Source organism: Hippopotamus amphibius, chromosome 5 (assembly GCF_030028045.1).
Source record: "Hippopotamus amphibius kiboko isolate mHipAmp2 chromosome 5, mHipAmp2.hap2, whole genome shotgun sequence".
Classification (NCBI taxonomy): domain Eukaryota; kingdom Metazoa; phylum Chordata; class Mammalia; order Artiodactyla; family Hippopotamidae; genus Hippopotamus; species Hippopotamus amphibius.
Window position 1 is genome coordinate 26,506,252 of NC_080190.1, and position 23,577 is coordinate 26,529,828.

Sequence of the window (23,577 nt, forward strand, 5' to 3'; positions counted from 1 at the left end):
AATATCTGAGGTATCAATTACTTTGTGGACACGTGACTCAGGAGAAATACTGCTGTAAAAATACAAAGTATAGGAAGAGACGGCAGGACAGCAAGATTTCTCAGAAAAAAAAGGAAAACCATGAGCTTAGTTTCAAAGGAAAGATAAGAATTTGACAGACGGGATGGGGAAGACATGCCAGACAGAGTGAGCTGAAACAATGCACAGAGGCAGGAAACTGTGGCGTTGCTGTGAGTAACAGTGGTTATACCCAGCATTGGAACAGGAACTGAGAACAAAGTGGCTAATGGGAGATGAAGCTAGCAGCGCTGATGTGGCCAAAGTGTGGCACTATGAAGGCTTCAGAGTCAAAGCGAGGCGTTTATACTCTATTCTGATGGAACTGAAGATTTGTTAACACCACTATGACAGTTATCAGAGATGTGTCTGAGGATAAACACTGGTGACAGCAGGCAACTAGAAGGAAAGGAAAGGGAGCAAGAGACCAGGAGGCCCATTAGGACATTACCAAACAATTTTAAGCAAACAGTAGGACGACAGTAATGGGAAAGAGGAACATTATGAAGTGAGAATCAAAATTATTTGTCATCTGTTTGAATGTGGGGTGTGATGGAAAGGCAAGATAATTCAGGTTTCTAGCCTAGATGTCAATTAAAAGAACGGGAATATTGGGAAGAACACCTGATTGTGGGTAGGACTGGAGAGAGGGGAAAAGGTGAGCTAGAGATAAAGGAAAAAAGATGTTGAGTTTTGTTTTACCTCCATTGAGTTTACAATCTTTAGTCAACATTCAAGAGGTATGTACTGATCATTTACAATGTGCAGGAATTGGTACAGAAGCTGGGTATACATCAGTGAACAAAGAGATCATGTCTCTGCTTTCAAGGAGCTTACATTCTGCTGGGAGAAGACAGACAATAAAAAACAATGTGTCTGCGGGTGATGCATATTACAAAGAAAAACAAAGAAAGGCTGAGGGGTGGAGAGTGTCTGAGGTGGGCATTGAAGCTATTTTATACACAGTCATCAGAAAAAGAAACCTCTGATGAGATGATAATGGGACAGAATGAATGGAATGAAGAGGAATGGAACATCCAGATAGAAAATGAGAGCTGAGAGCATGAACCCATAATAAAAACAACAAAATAACAGCAATAATAACCATTCACTGGATCTTGACCACATCTCAAGTACTGGGACAAGTGCTGTACACACATCACTTCTGTTAACTGTCTTAACAACCCCAATTAGGGAGGTAGTAACATCCTCACTTCACAAATGAGGAAAACTGGGCTCAGAAGTGTTAAGAGACAAAATTAAATCAGTGTCAACACTGAGATTTGAACCCAGACCTGTATGACTTTAGAATTTGTGTTCTATACAAGTTTTGGAATTGTCCTTAAATATGCAACTGCTGAAGCCAGGACTATCTACAAGGTCATCAAGATAAAGAGCAGAGGTAAGACTGCAAAACTGGCAAATGTCTACATTTCCAGTGACTGGACGGCAAAGAAAGGTGATACAGAGCACACAGGAAGAAGCGAGTATGTCATAAAAGTCAGAGAAGAGAATTTTAAGAAATAAGATTTTTAAGAACAGGTAGATAATGCCACCAGACTGTGACCACTGTCAATCAATTCAACTGGGGAGGAACTTGAGGCAAAAGCTAGACCGCAAAGGGTGAAAGGAGGAACTGGAGAAGGGATGTCTCACTTTCACCCCTCTGTGTACCCCTTGAATTCAGAAACGTGTAAATGTACTACCTATTCAAAAATGTAACAATAAATAAAATTCAGGTTAAAAAACCATAGTATCTACTGACATGGTCAGTTCATTTCTTCTAGAAAGCTTTAGCACATGGTAGCACTAAACATTTCCTTGATTAACCGACTGGATAAATGGAAGAAAGGAATGGTTGAAATGTATAGCAGGCAAGAAGCCCAAGAGAACATAAAAGTTTAAGTTTGAAAGTTAGCAAAGAGAGAGAATCATATAGTAATAGCAAAGACACAGTTGAAATGGTTGACCATTTGGACCAGGATAGCAGGGAGTCAAGCACAAATAAGGAAGATGGCTGGCTGGCTGGCTGGCTGCGGGGTAGGAAGCCATTCCTATTTTACCAGATTGTCAATTAACACAGCACATAAGGGCTGTGTAATCTGGCTCCAGTCGACCCATCCAGACAAAGCTATCATCCCTTCCTTCTCTCGCTCCCTAATGCCTACACACAGGTACATACTCCCTGTAATGCTACAATGAGAGGGAGCTACTTATGATTCCTGTACAAATTATTTCCTCTCATTCTCTTTTCTGTACTTAAATTGCCACATCCCACTCCAATCTGTCTGTACTCCTAGCAAGCTCTTACTCATCCATCAAGCCTCACTTGGCTTACAAGGCATCTCCTCTCTAACGCGTCCTGACTTCCCTGAGCTGACTTAAGCACTCCTCCTCCTTTGCTGGTACACTGTGCTCCTCTGCTCTCTATCTTGTATTTACCTCCTTCAGACAAATGCTCCAACTGACCTGCAACTGCTTGTCAACTAGATTCTGAACCTTTGGGGGACAGGGACTTTGACTCTTCGTCTCTGTGTCTCCTGTCCCTGACACTGTACCTGACACATATTAGGTAAAGAGCCAACAGCTGGGAGGATAGAGGGATGGATGAATGTAAGCATATTTTAATTAAAGCTTTTAAAATTACCTTTTTCCTAGGTCTCAATTTCTCTCTCCATTCCTTTAATTCTTGGCTGTGTTCCTCATCTAACTCCTTTAGTTTCTGGGTCTCATGCTCAACCAAGAGGTGGCATTTTTCATTCTGAAAATAAAGTTTGGATTTAAAATTTTTCAAATCAAGTTAGCAATTTTCAACAAATAATTATCTTCCAAAATAATAAAGTACTCATCAAACATAAAGCTATTACTGAGGTTGAAACTCTCCTCTAACAACCAAAGGTCAAGAATCATGAAATGAGTCAGAACTTCATTTTTGCAAGTTTAGAGGCTAGATCTGTTATTTACCATATGAAGAGAACTTGAATAGAAAGAACTAGTTTGATCCTGATTTGCCTTCTAAGAAGGTTTACTCACTAAACTGACACTTCATAAGGCAGCTTGCAAGCATTTTTTCCAATGGTACCAGAACATGGGATCAGAAACTATTCTGCTCTAGTACATTAAGCAAATATGTAGGATATCCACAATGTATACACTACTCTGAAATTGTAAACATTTTAGAAATTATAGTATAGTATAGTACAGTATATACATTAGATGGGCTGCAAACCCCAGGTAAGGTTCAAAAACAGTCCTCTCTAAAGTAATGTTTAAATTCCTTAGGAGAAAAATTCTCATATATATCACCTTTCTCAAAAACCTTGAAGAAAATGAACCATATCCCCCTAAATAAAAAATTTTAAATTCAGAATAACAAAACTGCCTACATCATTTTTAAAACTTTGTTCATCTTCTTTGCAAATAGTGCTTTTGAAAGATGCAACTTCCTATACAATAAATTAGCTTCATATTTATACTAATCATGGCTGCATAAGATCTAAACAAGTACATGTGATACTAAACTGATCTTCCTTTGGGTCTACAGAGGAAAGAAAACCTTTAAATCCCAGCATCTTCACAAGCAATGTGTGGCTTACTCTGAGTAGCTATTATTTCCTCAAATCCAACCACCTGTACTGCGCATCTACTACCAGCTTTACTACTACCAGTTCATACTTCCGGCGCTAACCTGCAATTGATGCAGTTCTCGGACATTGGCTTCACACTGCAACTGAAGATCCCGCATTTGATTTTCGTGTTTTTGATGCTGAGCCATTCTCTCATTTTTCTGCCTCTTTTCTTCTTGAGAAGCAAACTGTAAACAAGAAAAACAAAAGATAAACACGGTTAATAAGCAATGTAATTTCTGCATCTTCCAAAGGTGTAATTAAGGAATTTAACAAAGCTTAAGGTATAAATAAACTAAAGCTGCAAGTAATAATACGCTGGGACTCAAAGCTGGAGTCTACATCATGGCTTTGGTGGGGTAAAGGGAGGTGGAGAGAGACTTCTGATTAAAACCTTGTTCCTCCTGGACTTCCCTGGTGGTGCAGTGGTTAAGAATTCGCCTGCCAGTGCAGGGGACACAGGTTCGATCCCTGGTCCCAGAAGATCCCACATGCCACGGAGCAACTAAGCCTGTGTGCCACAACTTCTGAGCCTGTGCTCTCGAGCCCGTAGCTACAAGTATGAGCCCACCTGCCACAACTACTGAAGCCCACGTGCCTAGAGCCTGTGCTCTGCAACAAGAGAAGCCACCACAATGAGAAACCCGTGCACCACAACGAAGAGTAGCTCCCACTCACTGCAACTAGAGAAAGCCCGCACACAGCAATGAAGACCCAAAGCAGCCAATAAATACATACATTTATGAAAAAAAACAAAAACAAAATCTTGTTCCTCCTATCTGCTTAGTGACCTCAGTTAATTTGTGTGTGGTGCCTGTGACTGTAGAAGTATGGTGAGGCCATATGTTCGACAAAAAGCTGGCCAAGTAATCTTATTCCCAGGGCTAGTCTTAGGACCAGACTAGCCCTGGATCTGGTGTGATGCATGGAAGAGACAGGCTCTCTGTGGCCAGCACCTGAGGGAGACTGAGTTGGTATATGCCATATATGTATAGAGCCATGGTGAACATCAATGAACCCATGGTAGCTCCAAATGTTTACAACACAATCATGTGCTACTTCTAAAGCCCATCCAAAACTTTTAAACCTAAAGAAAGTAATTTGCTTATTTACTTGTTTAATTTTGTCACGATCCTGATCTGGTGTTGCCGTTGGGTTAATTCTCAAACTCTTCTTAAACATGGCCATTCGAGTCTTGGCTTCACTGCGTTGAATCTTAGGCAGTCTTGCTCTTTCTTGAGTCTGTCTGTTTTTCAACTCCTCAATAAGTCGTTGATTGTAACGCTGCATTTGTTCTGTTTCCTAAGAAAGTTTTAAACAGAATCCAGTGACATAGATAAATTTAATACTCAGTACCCACATGTATGCTCAAACATCATTTTACTGTTGTTTCCCCAAATTACTCTCTCCCTTGTTACATACCAACCAGCAGAATATTAGGCAAAAAATAGTTTATAAGAAAAATAAAGCTATTAGTAATAAGAGTCTTATATTGATTCTCATATACCAAGTATAGGGAGTCCACATTTTTAAGATACCTGAACCATAAATGGAGCCAAAATAGCTACCTCTGAGAGACAAGATGAAGATTATAAAGTATAAGAAGTCTTTCAGCATTGTAATTAGTTACCTTCCTTGGAATTTGTAGAAAAGAAGTTTGCAATCGTGATCAACATACAATTAATTACTCCAAATTTCATCAAAGAAATTTTAGGATAAAAGAAAAAAAGGAAACCTAAAATTTATTCTATAAAAAATATGTTTCAAAAATAAATAGCTCTGCAAACTTTAAAATGAACAAAAAAGTGAACAAATTTTCCCTTCATTAACCTTCTCATGGCGCTTAAGTAGCTGATGTCTTTGCATAAAATACTGATCTTTAAGTTGCTGTTTGAGCAGCTGGTGTTTTTCTTGTAAGTGTCGTTCTTCAAGCTCCCAAATCGCAGCTTCTCGAGCTAGAAGAAGAAAGCAATTTTCAAAATGTAACTTTGCTCTTTTTACTAATGTACTTTGATCTTCATTTTGGTATTTACACAAAAGTGTTCTAATACACTAATTAATACACACATGGACATTCTGAGCTATAAATGAAACATTACCAACATAAAGATAACACACATTACCACTTTCCATTGCGTTCTAATATCCTGCAAACAAAGAATGCCCTACCCCCAACACCAAAATTCCATTTAATCATCTTAATGAGAAAGAAAAAAATCTAAGGTATTTGTTAGGGGAAATAAGTGCTTAAAATTCCATTCTATCATGTAGCCATTTTAAGTATACCAACATTATAAGGCATAATGAGTAGATAAAATTATTCAGGTATATTTCTAGCATCATCTGGACAAAAAGATCTTTTAAGGATTATATACTTATGTTCACTTCTACTGCCAGAAAGGAATTCTGTATCTTGCAGTATTTCTTAATTTTATAAAGTATTTTCCTTTTATTTACTGTAACTTTCTTTATCTTTCCCTCTACCACTCTAGCAAAAGAAAACATTCAAATAATTTCCAAGGTATATCTCTGCAATGCTTCTGAGATATCTTACACACACACATATGCTGCATAATCTTATATACCTCTCATGAGCTGTTGTTTGTTATTCAGGCACTCTCTTTCAATGTTGGCTAACTCTGCCTTCTGCTGTTGGATGATCTTTTTCAGAGATCCATCTAATTCTTGCTGTTGCTTCTGAACAAACTCTTGTTCCTATTAGACACAGTTAACCATCAGTTAATAAGTATCCACTGAGCAAAACATCCACTTATCTATACAACTGTATATATTAGTGATTAACAAGACTTCTAAAGTTAACTAGATTTACAAAATCACCAAAATTATATAGTACAGACATAACATAAATGTATTAGTCACCCAATTCAAGCTCAGAAAGTAAGTACTAGAATACATAATATTCTAAACTCACTACTAAGATACACAAAAGAAGTCTATAACCCACTCATGATTAAAATGCCCTATTACACTGACATCTTTGGGAAAAAAATAAACTTACAGCTTCTAAAACTGACTATTCATTCCACTAGAGTGTGGCTAAAACAAGAATAAACAAGAAATGCCTTTCGGGAAGAGAGGCAATAAAGAGCAAACGAGTAAAACAGATACCGGGATTTTAAACTATTTTTCTACGAATGAAAAGTTAGGAAGAAATACCATGGCTATACTAACAGAGAAAGACAGTTTCTGTATCTTCAGCCTGTGCCTAAAAAGAACAATACTTTAAGGACTTAATGAGAAATAATGCATTGCTAGAGAAATGTGAACTAGAAATAGGAAAGTGAGTTACATTTTATGATTCTACAAACAAAATTCCTTATAATCAGAGAATTCTACCAACATGTTTGGGATTCACTCTTTCATTCAACAAATATTTACTGAGTACATACTATTTGTCCAAATGCCAAATTTATGTATTTAAAAAAATCCTTTGCTTACTGTGTAAGGAAAGGAAAGGTTAAAGTGACTTATGGTCTTTATGTTACACTATACATTTGCAGAAGGAAAGGAACAATATCCAAACTGAAGAAATGCAAATTTTGCCAGTAAACGTTTGGATCTCCATCCTTCTCTGGGCCGTTACAGCAGTTTGTGATTAGCTCAAGGGATATTCTGATCGATTTGAATATGGATTTAGAAATTTAGTGTTGAAGCAGCACTTCACCTATGATCCTTCCTCTTGCATACGTAAGAGATGATAAAACCTCAAGATCCATTTTGGAACTATTGGTTAGGCCTTGGACAGCGTCTGACAGGATCTGGATAGCTGCGAGCCTGGTCTGCAATGCACAGACAGTGAGTCAGCAGTGTTGCCCAGGACGCTTGTCTTACTACTGCTTCTCTGGAGGTGAGAATCAGGTCTTACCATCCATGACACCCTGTTAATTTGTTGTCACAAATGCTGCTGTCTCATCTACATCATGATTTGTATTTTAGCATAAATACGAATATACAGTAGAAGAAAGACTAATGAATTGTCTCTATAAAATACAATTGCCAGTTACAAGGTGGGTAACGTACTTTTGTATTCACTGAGCTATGGTCTTTTGCATTAGGGACAGGAAATGTGCTTACGTGTCGTTAAAAAAAAATACCACGCACATTGTCAGTTCCATAGATATAATAAATGCTGAGCACACTTATACAAAAGAAAAATTACAATTGCCCACCTGACTAGAGTCACCTACATAACTTTATCACAGCAAAAAGAAAAAAGAAAAAAACGCAGTGAATATTTAAATTCAACTATCTAGAATAAGGCTTTTGAGTTTTATTTAAAGGGATGCAAAATATCCATCCCATCTTATAAGCAGTTATAAAGAAGTAAGTTGTTCAAGCTTCTCTTTTCCTAGAGTAAATATCATTTGTAATAAAAATTAAATTGATTCTCTAATTTCATTGTAAAATTTCTACACACAGACTTGTTTAATAAACAATATAACCTGCAGATATATCAAAAGTTTTCTTTTGTTTAACATTTTTACCATTAGTCTGCAGAAAGAACTTTAAAAAAATATCTGTGTGGACAGAAATAATGGGTCCAAATTATCATAAATATAAATATTACATTTAGGCTTAAAGAAATCAAGTGTAAAAGATGGGGCAAGTATGTATTTATGTGAAAATAAAAAAGGTAAATATACTGGACCCTTGAACAACACAGCTTTGAATTGCATGGGTCCACTTAAACATGGATTTTTTTCACTAAGTATGTACTGCAGTGCTACACATTCTATGGTTGGCTGAATGTGTAGATGCAGAACCACGGATGCAGAGGGCCAACTGTAAAGTTATATGTGAATTTTCAATTGCGCAGAGGGTCAGCACCCCAATACCTGAGTTATTCAAGTGTCAACTGTATAAGCCAAGTGCCACTAAAAAAGTGAACGTGATTTCATACCAACGCAATTTTTGGTCATATTATTACATTTATGTCTAAATTAAGCAAGATAAGAGTTCAGTTCAAAGAAAACCTTTATTAAGCACTTAGTAAATGCTGGGGACTGTACTACTTACAGAGTTATTAAAATTAATAAAAGACAGCACTGCCTTTAAGGAGTTTCACCTGTATTGGTCCCAAACTGGTTTTGTCCGTCAGTCCATATAGAGTAGTGAGCCCCTTCCCTTAGTAACATACTTTCAAAAGGTCAAAAGTAAACTACAGAGAACTCAAAGCAAGGAATAAAGGTTCCAGAAATCAAGACTCAAAATGAATGACAAAGAACTACAGAAGCATGCTCTGAAGCAGCCAGTATACGAGAGGGAAAAAAAGAGCTAAGATTGTTATGTAGAAGCGGGCAGAACTAGCACTGTGCTGCTCCAGGAGAGAAAATACAGATCAACAGGTAAGAGTAAGGCAGGCAACATATGGAAGTGTTTCCTAACCATCAGAGTTTGCAAAGACACCGGCTGCCTTACAGAGCTATGGACGTGAATAATTAAACAGAGTGTGGATGATTACATAGTCAAGAATACTGCACATTTGATTTTTTTATATTAAAGCTAAAAACTACCTAAAAGGTCTCTTACACACTAATTAATATATTTTATTACCACAAAAGAAATGAAAATTTAATATCACTGAGCTTTCATTAAATTTCCTAACTTCAAAAGCCAAGTATAATACATTCACAGTGGAATCTCTAATTACTCTTAGGATCTAAAAGAAAAGTGATCTTACATTCCAAGAAGACTGCACAAATTACATTCAATAAAAAATAACAGATCAATTCAATCACTCGGAGTAATAATTTCAAAATGGACACATAAATTGTAAAATGAGCGCCCTTTAAATGTACAAGTTTTAATTCTGATAAGGAATTTTATCCTATTAGATAACTGTAAATGTTTAAAATACAGCTTTGAGTTCTAGAAAACTATAAGAAAGGGTTATGATATGTGGGGCTATTCATACAGAATTTGATCATTTTAACTTAAAAGAAAAGCTAAAAATGGTAATGATCAGAAAAGTTCGTAATTCATAATTTCTCCCTCTTGTCAAAAAATAATTAACATTTTGCTTATTATTATTACTCTTTTAGAAAACTAGAGAGTCCAATGTCAATAATAAAAATAAGTAATTTCAGGGGAGGGGGAAGGAGGGGTTGAAATCAAGCTGTATTCTATCTACTCCAGTGTGTATATCAAACATCACAAACAAAAATTACAGTGTTAAATAAGCTAGTTATTTCCCTATAGAAACTGTGAGGAAGAATACAGCCTGGAATTTCAGACTTAAATTAAGTAAAACTACAACATGGAGACTAGCAACCCACTACTCATTATGGACAATTTGAATAGTGAAAACTAAATGGAACTAAAATCACCACTTTCAACATGGCTTTTCTGACCATATCCATAATTAAAATATCTACATAAACATATATGCAATCAAAATGTCACTTCACACAAAGATAAAAATCTCATCACAGCATTCAATTTCTCACATGTGCAAAACTCATAAAATACTATCGAGAAGATATTTTTTGAAAAAGATGAAAATCTCAGATTAAAATTTGTGGTGGTGTAGACAGAAAAAAGAACACTGTAGTAGAAGTGTTCTCGTTCCAGCTCTACCACTAATCTCTTTTGTGACTTTAGACAAATCACTTAGTCTTCTGTGCCTCAATTTCCTCATCTTTTGTAAAATGGATACACTCCATCCCTACATTTGGGGTTGGCAGTGAGAATCAAATGTGAAAACTCTTGGAAGAATACTGTACTATAAAGTTTATGTCAGGTTATAACTATTGTCACCACTGACATTATCACCTATCAATCTTCTAGATTTACAACAAATGAAGCTAACAATGAAAGGCACATGTGAGTCAAAGAAAAAGCAGGTAAAGCAGAAGAAGGCATCCTCCTACAAGGCACGCGGGACTTACGTCCTGCATTTGGGCGTTGAAGACTGCACAAGATGACAACTGAAAAGACTGAATCATGACCTGAGCAACGCCCTGTGGATCAGAATACAACGCACCTCCCAGGTGAGAACAGAGCTGAATGACTTTTTGTAAATGGAAAGAATAATTATACAAATGCTGAGTTTCCTGCATTTCCTGAGGCAAGTCACTTAATAAAGGCAAGTCACTTAACAAAGGCAAGTCACTTAACAAAGGGACCTCTTTCTCATCTGTAAAATGAAGAATTTGAACTAGATCAGTGGTTTCCAAACTCTAGTTTGCTGCCATTGTTTTTTAAACCAGTTGAACTCTCTTTTTAAAAAACTCACCAAAAAAATCTCAGTTTATGAAACAGATGAAAAGTGGTGCTGCTCTGGAAGCAGGGGCCCAGAGCATTTACTGCTGTCCTCACTTTTTGAAGGATTCTTGAAGTGCTTCTTCTAAACTCAAGAGCTCCTGGGAGTACAGTCTGAAAACCACTGGACTAGATGATCAAATACATTCTCATTCCATGACCATATGGCTATTATTCATAAAGTCTTTAAAAAATTTTAAATATTAGACTCTGTAAAGTTGTCAAGTGTTGTTTAGCACCTTCATCAAAAGCAGTAGCTAAACAGAAATACTTTTGAAATTTGTTAGGTTACTAAATTCTTCATTAAATTTACAGAAAGAAATTTACTACTGCTATCAGCTTTAGTTGGAAAATACAGGCTAGCCCCTCAAACTATATGAAAAATTCACCAACAAAGTTTTATTAAAGCATTGGATCACCAAATCCATTCAACACTAAATTCTCAATTTTGACTCTAGAGATTGACATATTACCTTTTGGAATTAAAAATTCTATATTCCTTTACAAGGCAAAACCAAATTGTTATTATCTGGTTTGAAATCAAAATTACCCAAAAATAGATTTGTGGCTAGCAAAGACTTCCTCTTCACCTATTAATAAGACATGGCATTAATAAGACATGGCAAACAATCACTGGGCCAAGCCAATAACAGTTCAGATTAAGCACAGAAGGGGTAGCTTAAAACAAGAGGCAGTATGATGCAATGGTTCAGTCTGTGAAGCATGGAGCCAAACTTGCCTAGATGAGAATTCTGGCTCTACCACTAACCAAATATGTAAACTTGGGAGAGTCATTCAACCTCCTGTGCTTTAGTTCCCTAACCTGTAGAATGGGGGTAATATGAGTAACTACCTCCTATGTCGTGAGGTTCAATGAGTTCATACAAGTAAAGCATTCAGAACAGTATATGACACATAGCAAATGCTGTGTTTGCTATTATCACCTTAACCACAGGCACACCTTGGAGATATTGTAGGTTTAGCTCTAGACCACTGCAATAAAGCAAGTCACACGAATTTTTTTGTTTCCCAAATATATAAGCTATGTTTATGCTATAGTCTATTAAAGTTTGCAATAGCATTATGTCTGAAAAAACAATATACATACCTTAATTAAAAAGTAGTTTATTGCTAAAAGATGCTAAGCATCACCTGAGCCTTCAGCAAGTTGTAGTAGTAACAACAAAGATCACAGATGACCATAACAAATATAACAATAATGAGAAAGTTTGAACTACTGTGAGCATTACCAAAACATGACACAGAGGCATGAAGTGAGCAAAGCTGTGAGAAAAATGGTGCTGACAGACTCGCCCAATGCAGGACTGTATTAACCTTCAATTTGTAAAAAACACAATACTGCAAAAGCACAATACAACAAAGAGCAATAAAACGAGGTGTGCTTGTAGTAATTCCCACACCAGGCCAAGACAAAACTTTTCACTGACTCACAGGAAGGAAAAAAAAAAAAAACTAAATTTATTCAAATAGGCTAGTTTTATTAAAATTTTAAATTATGCGATATTTTCCTTATATTTCATGGCGTTAAAATAATCTCTCTGAAATGATGGTAACAAGTAAATGGCAGTTTCAAATATCCTCCCTCGACAAAAACAAAAAAATTGTTAATGGCAACCCATTTGCCTGGTCCCCAAAGGTTTCTGTTGTTACTGTTTCTTTTCATGAATCTATAAAATTCAAAAGTCTGGGGAACCACTTTTTAAATTACATAAAACCCACATTAAAAAGATAATTTAAAGTAACAAATAAATAATTCATGTCTCTTCTTCCTTTCATTAACGTCTGTAACTACAAACTGAGCTTACTTTTCTCTTTGCCTCCGGGCTGAAGGCAAGCTTAATTAAAAGAAAGGTGATCCCAAGTATAAATGACCTCATAGAGTCATGTGAGATAATTCGAGAAAAATCTGTTGAAAATACCAATTTATCTAGTTTTGTAAAGAATTCACCCATTAACTGGCTCAGCCTTATCACAACCTAAAATCAGGTTTATATAGGTAAACTATTTTTGTAACTGCTGGATTCTAAATCAAAAAGAAAAACAACTTAATATTTAAAATCTGATTTTAAGTTGCTTATATTGTTGAATTTAACAGTAATAAATGTTTGATCTACCATTTAACATTACCATTTACCAGGCTTGTGGGATCTCAGTTCCCTGACCAGCGACTGAACCCAAGCCACAGCAATGAAAGCCCAGAATCCTAACCACTAGGCCACAAGGGGACTCCAGAATTAATGGCCTTTTAATATGCATTCTTTTTGTATGCACAAAGCTTATATATACTCACCCTCTATATTTTTCTGCCCTAAAAGTCTTCTATCAAACACTGACACTACCACTTAAAAATATAAGCTTCCATCATGATTAAAATAAGAATACAGTGGATTATACATTAACAAACATGTTTATCTCATCTGGAGTCAGCTTTCCAAACATTTCACTTAATTTCATATTAGCAACTTAAATGTCACCATTAGTGTGAACTTAGTACTACATAAAGAATGCCCTGGGAACCTTCGTATGAGGATACCTCAACAGCACATAATAAGTACAGAATTTACCCTTTCAACCATGCTTTACTGAGCTGTGAGAATATTGCCACTTTCTGTTTTTAGTAGCATTAAGCTGCTGCTGTTACCTGAGCATGCTGGCTTTGTGCAAGCTCCTCTTTCCTGCGTTTCATGAGCTCTTTTCTCAACTCTTTGGGTGCTTTCTCCACTTCATTTATAACCTACAGTGTATAAGCATGCAGGAGGTGGGGAAAAATACTTTCTCCACAGCAAGCATTTATGTGAGCAGACAAGCTACAAGTCAAATAAAGCTGTTAAAAAGTTCCTTTCAACATGCATTAGCATAGGTGTTAGTTTGGTGAAAAAGAATGAAAGGATAGAACATGCTTAATCTCAGTGCAGAAAGGGACATTATACCATATAAAGGAAAATTAGTTTAATTATCCCTACATATCATTCTCTCTTTAGAGATCCAAAGACAATAAAGAATTACTTGCAGTGCTGACGCTGAACTAAAGGTGATAAACTCAACAGACCTTGAAAGATCATAAAATTATAAACATATCTATTGACATTGTTAGAAATACTGGATATAAGGAAAACAAATGCCATTCATTTATAAAACTTCAAAATTTCATAACTGGCTTCATAAAACCAATGAAATAATTCTAAATGAAATCCACTTAATGAGATCAAAAGAAAAACAAAAGGGAAAGTAAGCCTTAGAACACACAAAGGAGAGATAAATGGATACTAGGCTTTCTTTTTTCATAAAACACCATTTATACATGGTGTGATAAAAATGAACATATCTGGTGATAATGGGATTAGATTAGAATAGCATTCTCCTTTGCTGATAATTTAAGCTAAAGTCAATTAACTTTAAAATTAGTATGCTATGATTTGTTATACCAGATAAAGTATATTATAAAATGAAGTATATTTTAGGGCTCCTTCTTTTAATCATTTCAAAATCCTAGATATGTATTCCACCTAACAACAGATCTGTAATCCAACTATGAAAAATGATCATGTATTTATAAGTAGAAGCACCAAAAGCAACCAGATTCCAAATCACCACATGCCATTGATGGTCTGTGAAAGAGACTGATTTTGATTTAACATAGTGTATTTAAAATTTCCCATCAGTAATTTCTTATGAAACCAAATCACCATTAAAAAGAAGAGACTCCCCAAATGCAAGAAGTTTAGCAATAAGGAAAAAAATACAGAATATAATTATTTAAAATATGCATATCACTATCTCAAACATGTTCTCTGGCTAAACCTCTCCTACTCCAAAACAGTAACAATAACTAGAAACTTATGTATCTAAAATTAAATCATATATTTACCTACAAAATTTTTAAATTTTAATCTGATATTCAAAAAATAACCTCTATAAAAACTACTCACGGTTTCAAGAAAACTAACATTTAGTCTCAGTAAAGTCATACATCATGGTATATAGAGCAATTCTATATAGAATATAATAAACAGTAATAAAACAGTAATTTTTAGAAATGGTAGCCACATCAAATGGCTATATACCATTTCATTCATCTTTACCTAAAGAAATCACAGAATACACCGTATTTATTAACATTTGATTCTATCCATTTTAAAGCAGATCCTCAAGTTCAGCAAAATGATGTTCCATTTTCTACATAATTTCTTTGTTAAAATCAATGAATCTGAGTATTTGGGACATGCAACAAAAGTGAAAATGTATTCACTAGTTTGGTTGATATTAGTTTGTTCCAAAACTAATAATCATAATATTGTCCCAGGGTCTTTTATATCAAGAAAAGGTAAACTCTCCTCCTACACTAAAGGAACAGAGTAAATTACAAACTTATCTCTCAAAACTGCTAATATTTAAGTCCTCTTCCTGAAACAATGACAATCTTTCATAGCAAATAATACCACAAATAGATTCTATGACAATATGTAACAGTTTCAGGAAAAATTAAAAAATTCATTCTAATCAAATGACTTTACCAATATTTTCCACCTGTGATTCTTCAAAGTACCTCACAATTTGATACACTCAAAGATATTATTTCAAATTTCAGGTTACTAAGCTTTTGACACAACGTCCAAGAAAGGTAATCAAGCTAATCGAGCGAAAAAAATTTTTAAGCATGAATTAAATATTGCAAATAAATATTAAGATGAATTATTAATGCTACCTGCAAACAGAACATAGTATGTTTTCTTGAAAGAAAACATTACTATGTCAGGCCTTAAATGTTGCATTAATAAAGAAGGAATGGCAGGTTGAAAGGAAAATGAATTAGACTTAATTTGAAGACTTGGTTCAAGGGTTAGCTGGATATTTAATAATACTTTGTGAACTTGAAAAGGCCATGAAAACCTTTTCTACACCAGTTTTCTTGGCAGTAAAATGAGGTAACATCTGACCTTACTACTACCCTACAAGACTGTTGGGAAGACTGAAAACGAAATTGATGAGTGCCATTTAACTACCAAGTATTATTCTTAATTCCTTAGACAGTCTAAAAGTCTAAAGTGTACATTAAAAACAGTTACACTTACCTCCTTCTTTCGGTTCTTTAACATATTCTGAAATTTGGACAATTCTTTTTCTTGTTCACCTTTAATGCGTTTGGCTTCATCTCGTAAGCGATTTGTGTGTTCTTGTTCTAGACGTTCAATAGTCTGTTTCTGCTGTTTTTCTAGATTCTCAATTTCTTGGTCATATTGTCGTTTTTTGCTCTGAAAAATGATGTAGCTCAAGATCATTTAATCCTAACATTAACACCCATATTAACTCATTATACTGAAGATGTTTACTAAGAGCACATAACTGGCATTTAAATTTAGTGATGTGATATGCACCCTTTACAATACTGGACAAGTCAAATGCACTAAAATATGTTTTAAAAATTTTTCAAAAATATGAGCATTTCACCTTTTTCTAGTATGGAAAATACTTTTTTCTATTATACAAGTGTAGAATGTTAAAAAATGTTAGATAATCCAGAAGAATATCTACTTGTTATGAAATACTAAAGTAAGAAAAATTTCAATATTTAGCCTATAAATTTTTTGATAAATCAAAGGTCTTATTTGAAGTCTATTTTAAAAACGTACCATTACCTGTCATTTTCAAATTCATCTTCCTCATTAAGATTCTTAAAATAAACACCCTATTTTATTGAAACAAACCTTTTAGAATTATAAATCTACTCCCTCAGCAAAAGATTCCTGCTTATATAACAATGCAATTTTAGATATAGGTAAAGTATTTGTAAGGGTGTTTTCTTTTAAAAAAATTAAAAAGCAAAATATTTTGGAAAATATTGGGGGGGAGAAACAGTTTTTATAAGGTTCTGAAAAAAAAACATTATGTAAGTACTGTAAAAATACTCAAAGAGAACAAAAGTTCATTATTTTCTTAGGAATTCTCAGTTATGATCCAACATATGTCATCAGCAATGCCAAACTTCACAAAAAACAATCCTACCACTTAAAATTATAAAAACATAAAAACTATAATCAACCATGAATCCTATAACATTCCAAATGATCTTTTTTCTAACCTACATTAAGCTAGATGTTCAACATAAGTTACTGGAATTTTATATCACATTCATTAATTCTTTTTCCAACTTTAGACACAAAGTAAAAATTTAAACACTCAGTAACAATTACCCTTGACAAGTCAGCACTAACTTCTCTAGCAGCTGTGAAAAGGAATATGGAAGCTTAACTGTAGTAGCCAGAGAAGTAAGTGTATTTTGAAAAATCCCCCAAGAAGTTCTAATAGTCAGCCAAGTTTGAAGACAACTGCTCTAGGCTGGCTTAAAATCTTGGATCCTAATTCTGAAAGGTTAAATTGTAAAATAGAAATTATCCAGCAATAAGCACTCCTAAGAACTTTGCAAACTAGCTTCATGATTCCAGGTTTTCATGACAGATTTAATCAGAGAAAAATAAAGACATCTACCACACTGTAAGTCAGGGAAAAGGAAGGAAGGAAGGAGGGAAGGAGGGAAGGAAGGGAGGAAGAAAGGGACGGGAAGGGAAGGAAAGGATCTAGAACACCAAAGAGATAAAGGCCAGAAATACATCACAATGCCTGAGAAATCTAGTAATCAGAGAACAAGTTCTAAAACCTGCCAGCAGTGTTTATTTTAAAGCCTTAAATCCTTTATTAACAAAATGGTACAAAATTCCAGGACTTTACCATCATCTCCTGCTCAAAACGCCGGAAAATCTGCTCTCGCTGTTGCTGCAGTTTGCCATTGAGCTGCTGTTGGGCTCTTTGCTCTTCTTTTTGAAGAAATCTTAATTCCCGAAGTTCCTGACGTCTGATAAAATTTAATGGCAATGATAGAGGAAGACAGCAAAAATTACACCTTTGAAGTAATGCTTTAAAAGAAAAAAACTTTAAAAGTAACATTTTTTTTCAAATGGAAAAATAATAAAAGAATAACCCAAAATTAGCCAAGACTTTACTCTTGTTTCTCTATTCTTCAGGCTCTGCAGAGATTTGAGAAGTCATAAAACCAGTTTAAATCATTTTTGTCTACTCACCTAAGAAACCTCAATTCTTCAGTTTTGGAATCACTATCTGTAACTATCTTTGATGTTGTTACACTCACTTCTACACCATCAACAACAAATTTGCGTGTTTTCTTCAGTGTTTTCTTTTGTCTTCTTGTTTCCTGAGTGAGATTTTATTTTAGTTAGGCTTTATATGGGGAATGCTAGAGAAAGAAATCATTTTCTTCTCAAAAAAACAAGAACAAGAAACTGAACAGCAATGAAGACTATGAAGACTACACATATAAAGTACGAACAGAAAGCAGTAAGACTCATCTTTGAAACCAATTATACCATCTTACAGCTCATCGGACTTTCACACGACTTTACAGATGAAATCAATTTTTTTTTCAAATTAAATTATGCACTTTGATGATGGGCATGTAGAATTTTTATGATACCACATCATAATTAGGCACAAGTGATAATAAGCAATTCACAAAAATGAGTAATTAGTACAACTTTTACATGTTAACCATTCTTTCTTCCTCTTTTTATCTTGTAGGTTCTTAGATACCTCCGATTTTCTGTTTCAGAAACACTCACAAAGCAATTAAAAATGAATTCCTGGGGCTCATCCCTTAAAGAATCTAAATCAACAGGTCTGATGGTAGTTGAGAATTTTATTTTGAAAAGGCTCCCTGATAACTAAATCCCAGGACTGGGATTCAAAATCCATTTCATCAACAACAACATCACCAGCCCTCCTCACTCAATCTTAGGGCCAGTGATTTCAGAGCTACTAGAAAGACAGCACCTCTACCACACTCCCAAAGTACCAGATCTGCCTGTTAGCTATTGCCTAAAATTCTTCATCAAGACCAAACTCTTCATTCCTCAAATGGTATCCAAATGCTTTTTAAAAGCAAAGAGAAATAACAGAAGCATGACACTGCTACAAATACATCTTGGTAAACATGTAAGTATTGAGAACAGATATTTACTTAGTTTTGATAGGTGGAAAAGGTTAGAAAGCAGAGGGAGCAAAAGGGGAATGTGAAAATACTACATTCAAAATGCATCAGAATTTTTAAGTTGGTCTTTGGCACTTTCCAACGACCTTTCTTTGACCTCTTACTGTTCTACTCTCTAAGCTTCCAGTATCCTCACACTGCTCTCCCTAAGCCCTGGACTATGGCCACCCTATCCAGACTCCTCTGAAACCTAAAGTGGGCATGCTCCAAAAATAGATCTACCTCCGTGTAACCTCCAAATTTTCCATTTCTTCAGTTTCTACTGAAGTATCCACAACTAATATCACCTTAATTCTCACAGAAGTATTTGCATTTTTTGGAAAAGCCAAATATTAAGTCAGTGAATGAACTTCAGATTAATGGAATTTCAGGCACTGAAACAAACTAACCTGAAAACTGAAGACCATCTAGGCAATATATATAATAATCTGGGGCAGATAAGCAGGCTGATCAGTCATGCCCTGGAGTCCTATCCCTAACGTTAGTTTTCCTAAATTCTTTCTGCTTTTCTGCCACCTGTCAATCCCGAGTCTCTAAGTAGGCCATGGCTCACCTGCATCAGAATTCTATGGGATCTTCTGTTACAAACACTGATTCTCTGGCTCCATTTCATACTTCTACATAGCTCCCCCTAGTAACTCTTGCTTAAGCACATTCAGATTTGAGAATTATGCTCTAACAGCTCCAAGTGTTCTAGGTTTTCATGTTTGACTTTTTCCCATGATGACTCTCATGGCAGTAGTGATGGCTGTGACTGAGGAGGTAAGCGTGTTCATCTGCATGGGCCAGTGGTAAATCAAGGGCTATTTATAACCTAAACACTCTTAAAAAGAGATCATTTTTTCAAGTCCTCAATTCTTCCATATATTACTGATTCTTGCTAAAATTATACCTAGATATGCACAACAGGAAAACCCAAATTCCAGTAAGCAACTACATTATACTATTTACATCAAGCTAGCAAAAATAGGTAGGTACTACCAAAAAATTTAAAGATTACATACAGAATCTCTTTAGTTTTTTTTTTAATTGATTGGCCTTAAGAATTTCACAGGGTTAACACTACACTGATTTAGTGTTGCTTTGTTTTTCAAGACATCAGTTTCACATAACCTCTCAACTGCCAAAATGACAAAGAAAAACCCAAACAAGGACCCATGTACACTTACTTGTAAAGATATTGATCCACTGTCTTTAGTTTTGCTTAGGAAGCTAGAGATGGATAAATTCAAGTCAATGCTGCTATTATCAGCAGTGGAACCAGTGCCTGAATCAGTATCATTTTCCTTTTGATTCTCAGATTCTGGTAACATGGTTTCAGTTTTTGATAAAGCACCTGTTTCTCCTTTATTTTCTGCATCTTCAGGGTTGATATTAATACTGGGTATTGGAACAGGCTGAGGTTCACTGGGCTGTGAAGCGGGAGTAACTTGAGGTTCTGTTTTAATTGGCACTTCGCATGGAATTTCTTTTTGCTCTGTATCCATCTGAGTAGTGGCTTTATGAGCATCCCCAGTTTCACTTCCTAAAGCCTTTTGGTCAGCATCAGTCACTGCACTTTTGACCTCTACTCCTTCAGTGTTACTTGATTCAGTAGTCTCAACTTCATTTGTCCCAAGTTCCTCAACGGTCTCCACTATGTTCTCTGAACTGCTGATTAATCGTTCCTCACCTTTACCTTCTACGGGTTTTTGATCTACCTCGTTAGTTTCTACTATTTCCTTAATAGAAACTTCCTCAGTACCACCAGCCTCAGGACACTCTGTGGACTCGATCACTAATTTCTGGCCTACTTCACCTATTCCTTTCCAATCATTACTCTGAGCATCCTCAGCACTGTTTTCAGTTGTCTTCTGAGCAACATCTTCTGCCTCTTTTGTTCCTATCACTTTGCTTGTATCACTGACACCTTTTTCAGCTTTGTCATCTTTTTCCAATTTCTCTTGAGTGTCTTCCTTTGTAAACTCAACTTCATTTTCGATTGCCTTAATATCTGCCTCTTTTTCTCCAGTCTCTTGAGAAACTAAATCCATTGTTTGAATAGTAGTACCTTCAATTTCTTCGGATTTTATGAACTTATTTTCAAATATCTGTTGCTTTTCTTGATCCCCTTCTTCCTCAGGTTTCAGATTCTGTTCAATATTTGTTTCGGAAGTTATTATTATGTTATTTTCTTTTTCTTCATTGACTGAATTAATGTCCACCGTTTCATGGTCTTCTGTGTCAGGCAGATTTTCAAGCTTGGGTCTCTTCTTCTCTCTCCCATTTTCCTCGATTGTCGCTGCTCTATTATGAAGTTCAGCCCCAGCTTCTAAATGAGTATCCTTAACATGTTCATTAATATCCACCACAGCTCTTTCAGGTTCATCAGTGGTGGGTTTTTCAGTAAGAATTTTACTGTTAAATTTATCTTCAGAAGTATTACGTTCTGTTTTCTCTGAGACAGATTCCAAAATACAAGCATTTTGTGAAAGCTTATCTTCTTCAGAGCTGGCAATACTAAGGTCAGAGGAGGCACGCTTACTTGCAGGTATTGGCTAAAAAAAGATTTTATACAGTTTTAGTGTTAAAACATAATTTCAGGATGATGACCAAAGCAACGTTTCATATATATATATATATATATATATATATATATAATTTAATATCTTTATTCAGTAAAGTATGATGAAATTATAAAAATAATTTAAAGAACTGACAAATCTTCACATAATAAATATGACAAAAATGGGTAGCAAGGAGCAATCTTGAAAACAAGGAGCAAACTTAATAAATCTTCATCTCTAAAATTAAAGGTTTTTGTAATACTACCCATCAATAATTCTTACACACAGGTGCAATCATACCTCAAAACTCAACTCTAAAAATTACCTAAATGATATTTCCTTTCTAAATACTGACCAGAGAATTTTCTGCTTCCTCATCATCATCTTCCTCTTTGCCATCTTCAACTTCTTCTGTTACTTCAGCCTTTGCCTCTGCAATCAATTCTCGAATTGGTTTGTTGGAATCAACAGTCACAAAAGGATGCTGTTTGATCATTAAAAAGAATATACTCAGTAACAACTGAAATGCTTGTGAAGTAATTTTCAAATATATAAAACAAATTATTATGTGGTAAAAATATAAACACGTAAGTAGGAAAAACAAAAACAACTTCAGATCATATTACATCTGGGAAAAGAAGGAGGGGGAGGGAACTGAGCAGGAGTGGGGGCTGCCTGCAACTGTATCTGTACCTTTTTTTAAGAATCTGAAATATGTCAAAAATGACAGCTCATTACATCTGGATAGTAGGTATATGTATTTTTCTGTATGTCAAAAAATTTCATAACCTAAAATCTAAATTAAAATTTAAAGCAAGTTTCAAGTACATTACTAGGTCTTAAAAAGTAACAATGTTTACATCTTATATAAAGCCTCAATAAAAGAATTACAAAAAGCTTTAGAGTTCTGTTAAAAGTGTCTACCTCCTACACTATTGGTGGCAATGTAAACTGGTACAGCCACTATAGAGAACAGTACGCAGGTTCCTTAAAAAACTAAAAATGGAGCTACCATATGACCCAGCAATCCCATTCCCAGGCATGTACTTGGAGAAACCTGTAATTTGAAAGGATGCATGCTTCCCAATGTTCACTGCAGCACTATTTACAATAGCCAGGACACGGAACCAACTTAGATGTCCATCAACAGAAGAATGGATAAAGAAGATGTGGTACATTCATACAATGCAATACTACTCAGCCATAAAAAGGAACAAAATAGTGCCATTTGCAGAGACATGGATGGACCTAGAGACTGTCATGGTTATGGTTACCAAAGGGGAATGGGGTGGGGGGAAGAATTGGGAGATTGGGACTGACATATATACACTGCTAGGCATAAAATACATAACTAATGAGAACCTATTGTTTAGCAGAGGAAACTCTACTCAATGATCTGTGGTGACTTAAATGGGAAGGAAATCTAAAAAAGAGTGGATATATGTACACGTATAACTAATTCACTTGCTGTACAACAGAAACTAACACAACATTATAAAGCAACTACACTCCAATAAAAATTAATTTTAAAGAAGTGTCTATAAACATCTGTTTTTTGACATAGTTCTAATATTCTTAAGAGTAAGAAGATATTTTATTCATCTCTGTACACTCAGCACTCAGTGTTTGTCACAGATTAAGGCTGTCAAATGTAGGTGTAGTGAGATAAGAGAAACTGTGTTCCAAGGATATACTTGTTGTACAGAGAAAGGCAATTTCTCCCGCTCCTCCCCTCACATAAAAGATCATCCTAAAAAACTATAATGGAGGAGTTGTACACAATCTAACAATAACTGCCTCAAGACTCGTCATTCTATTTGTCTACCTGTACTATTATTTGACAAAATTTTATTTCAACTATTTCAAACAAGTCCTGCTATAAAACAAAATTATCCAATCACTTTAACACCATTTTTATGGTTATTTTTTTTAATTTTTTATTTTTATTTTTTTACAATAAACTGCATATATTTAGAGTGTACAATTT

The 23,577-nt window shown here is 35.1% G+C and overlaps 1 protein-coding gene across 2 annotated transcripts in view; it reads right to left on the reverse strand.

Annotated features, from left to right (window-relative positions):
• Positions 1–23,577, reverse strand: part of SLK (STE20 like kinase) — a 63,499-nt gene that overhangs the window by 4,330 nt on the left and 35,592 nt on the right. The window contains exons 8-18 of one of the 2 annotated variants that reach the window (XM_057734471.1): positions 21,946–22,074; positions 20,214–21,581; positions 18,062–18,192; positions 17,712–17,835; positions 16,058–16,237; positions 13,627–13,719; positions 6,269–6,398; positions 5,514–5,638; positions 4,797–4,985; positions 3,746–3,871; positions 2,705–2,818 (exon numbers count right to left, since the gene is read on the reverse strand). In XM_057734471.1, coding sequence (XP_057590454.1) covers positions 2,705–2,818; positions 3,746–3,871; positions 4,797–4,985; positions 5,514–5,638; positions 6,269–6,398; positions 13,627–13,719; positions 16,058–16,237; positions 17,712–17,835; positions 18,062–18,192; positions 20,214–21,581; positions 21,946–22,074 — 2,709 coding nt within the window. The remainder of the gene's footprint in view (positions 1–2,704; positions 2,819–3,745; positions 3,872–4,796; positions 4,986–5,513; positions 5,639–6,268; positions 6,399–13,626; positions 13,720–16,057; positions 16,238–17,711; positions 17,836–18,061; positions 18,193–20,213; positions 21,582–21,945; positions 22,075–23,577) is intronic. The other variant, XM_057734472.1, reaches the window with a different exon arrangement.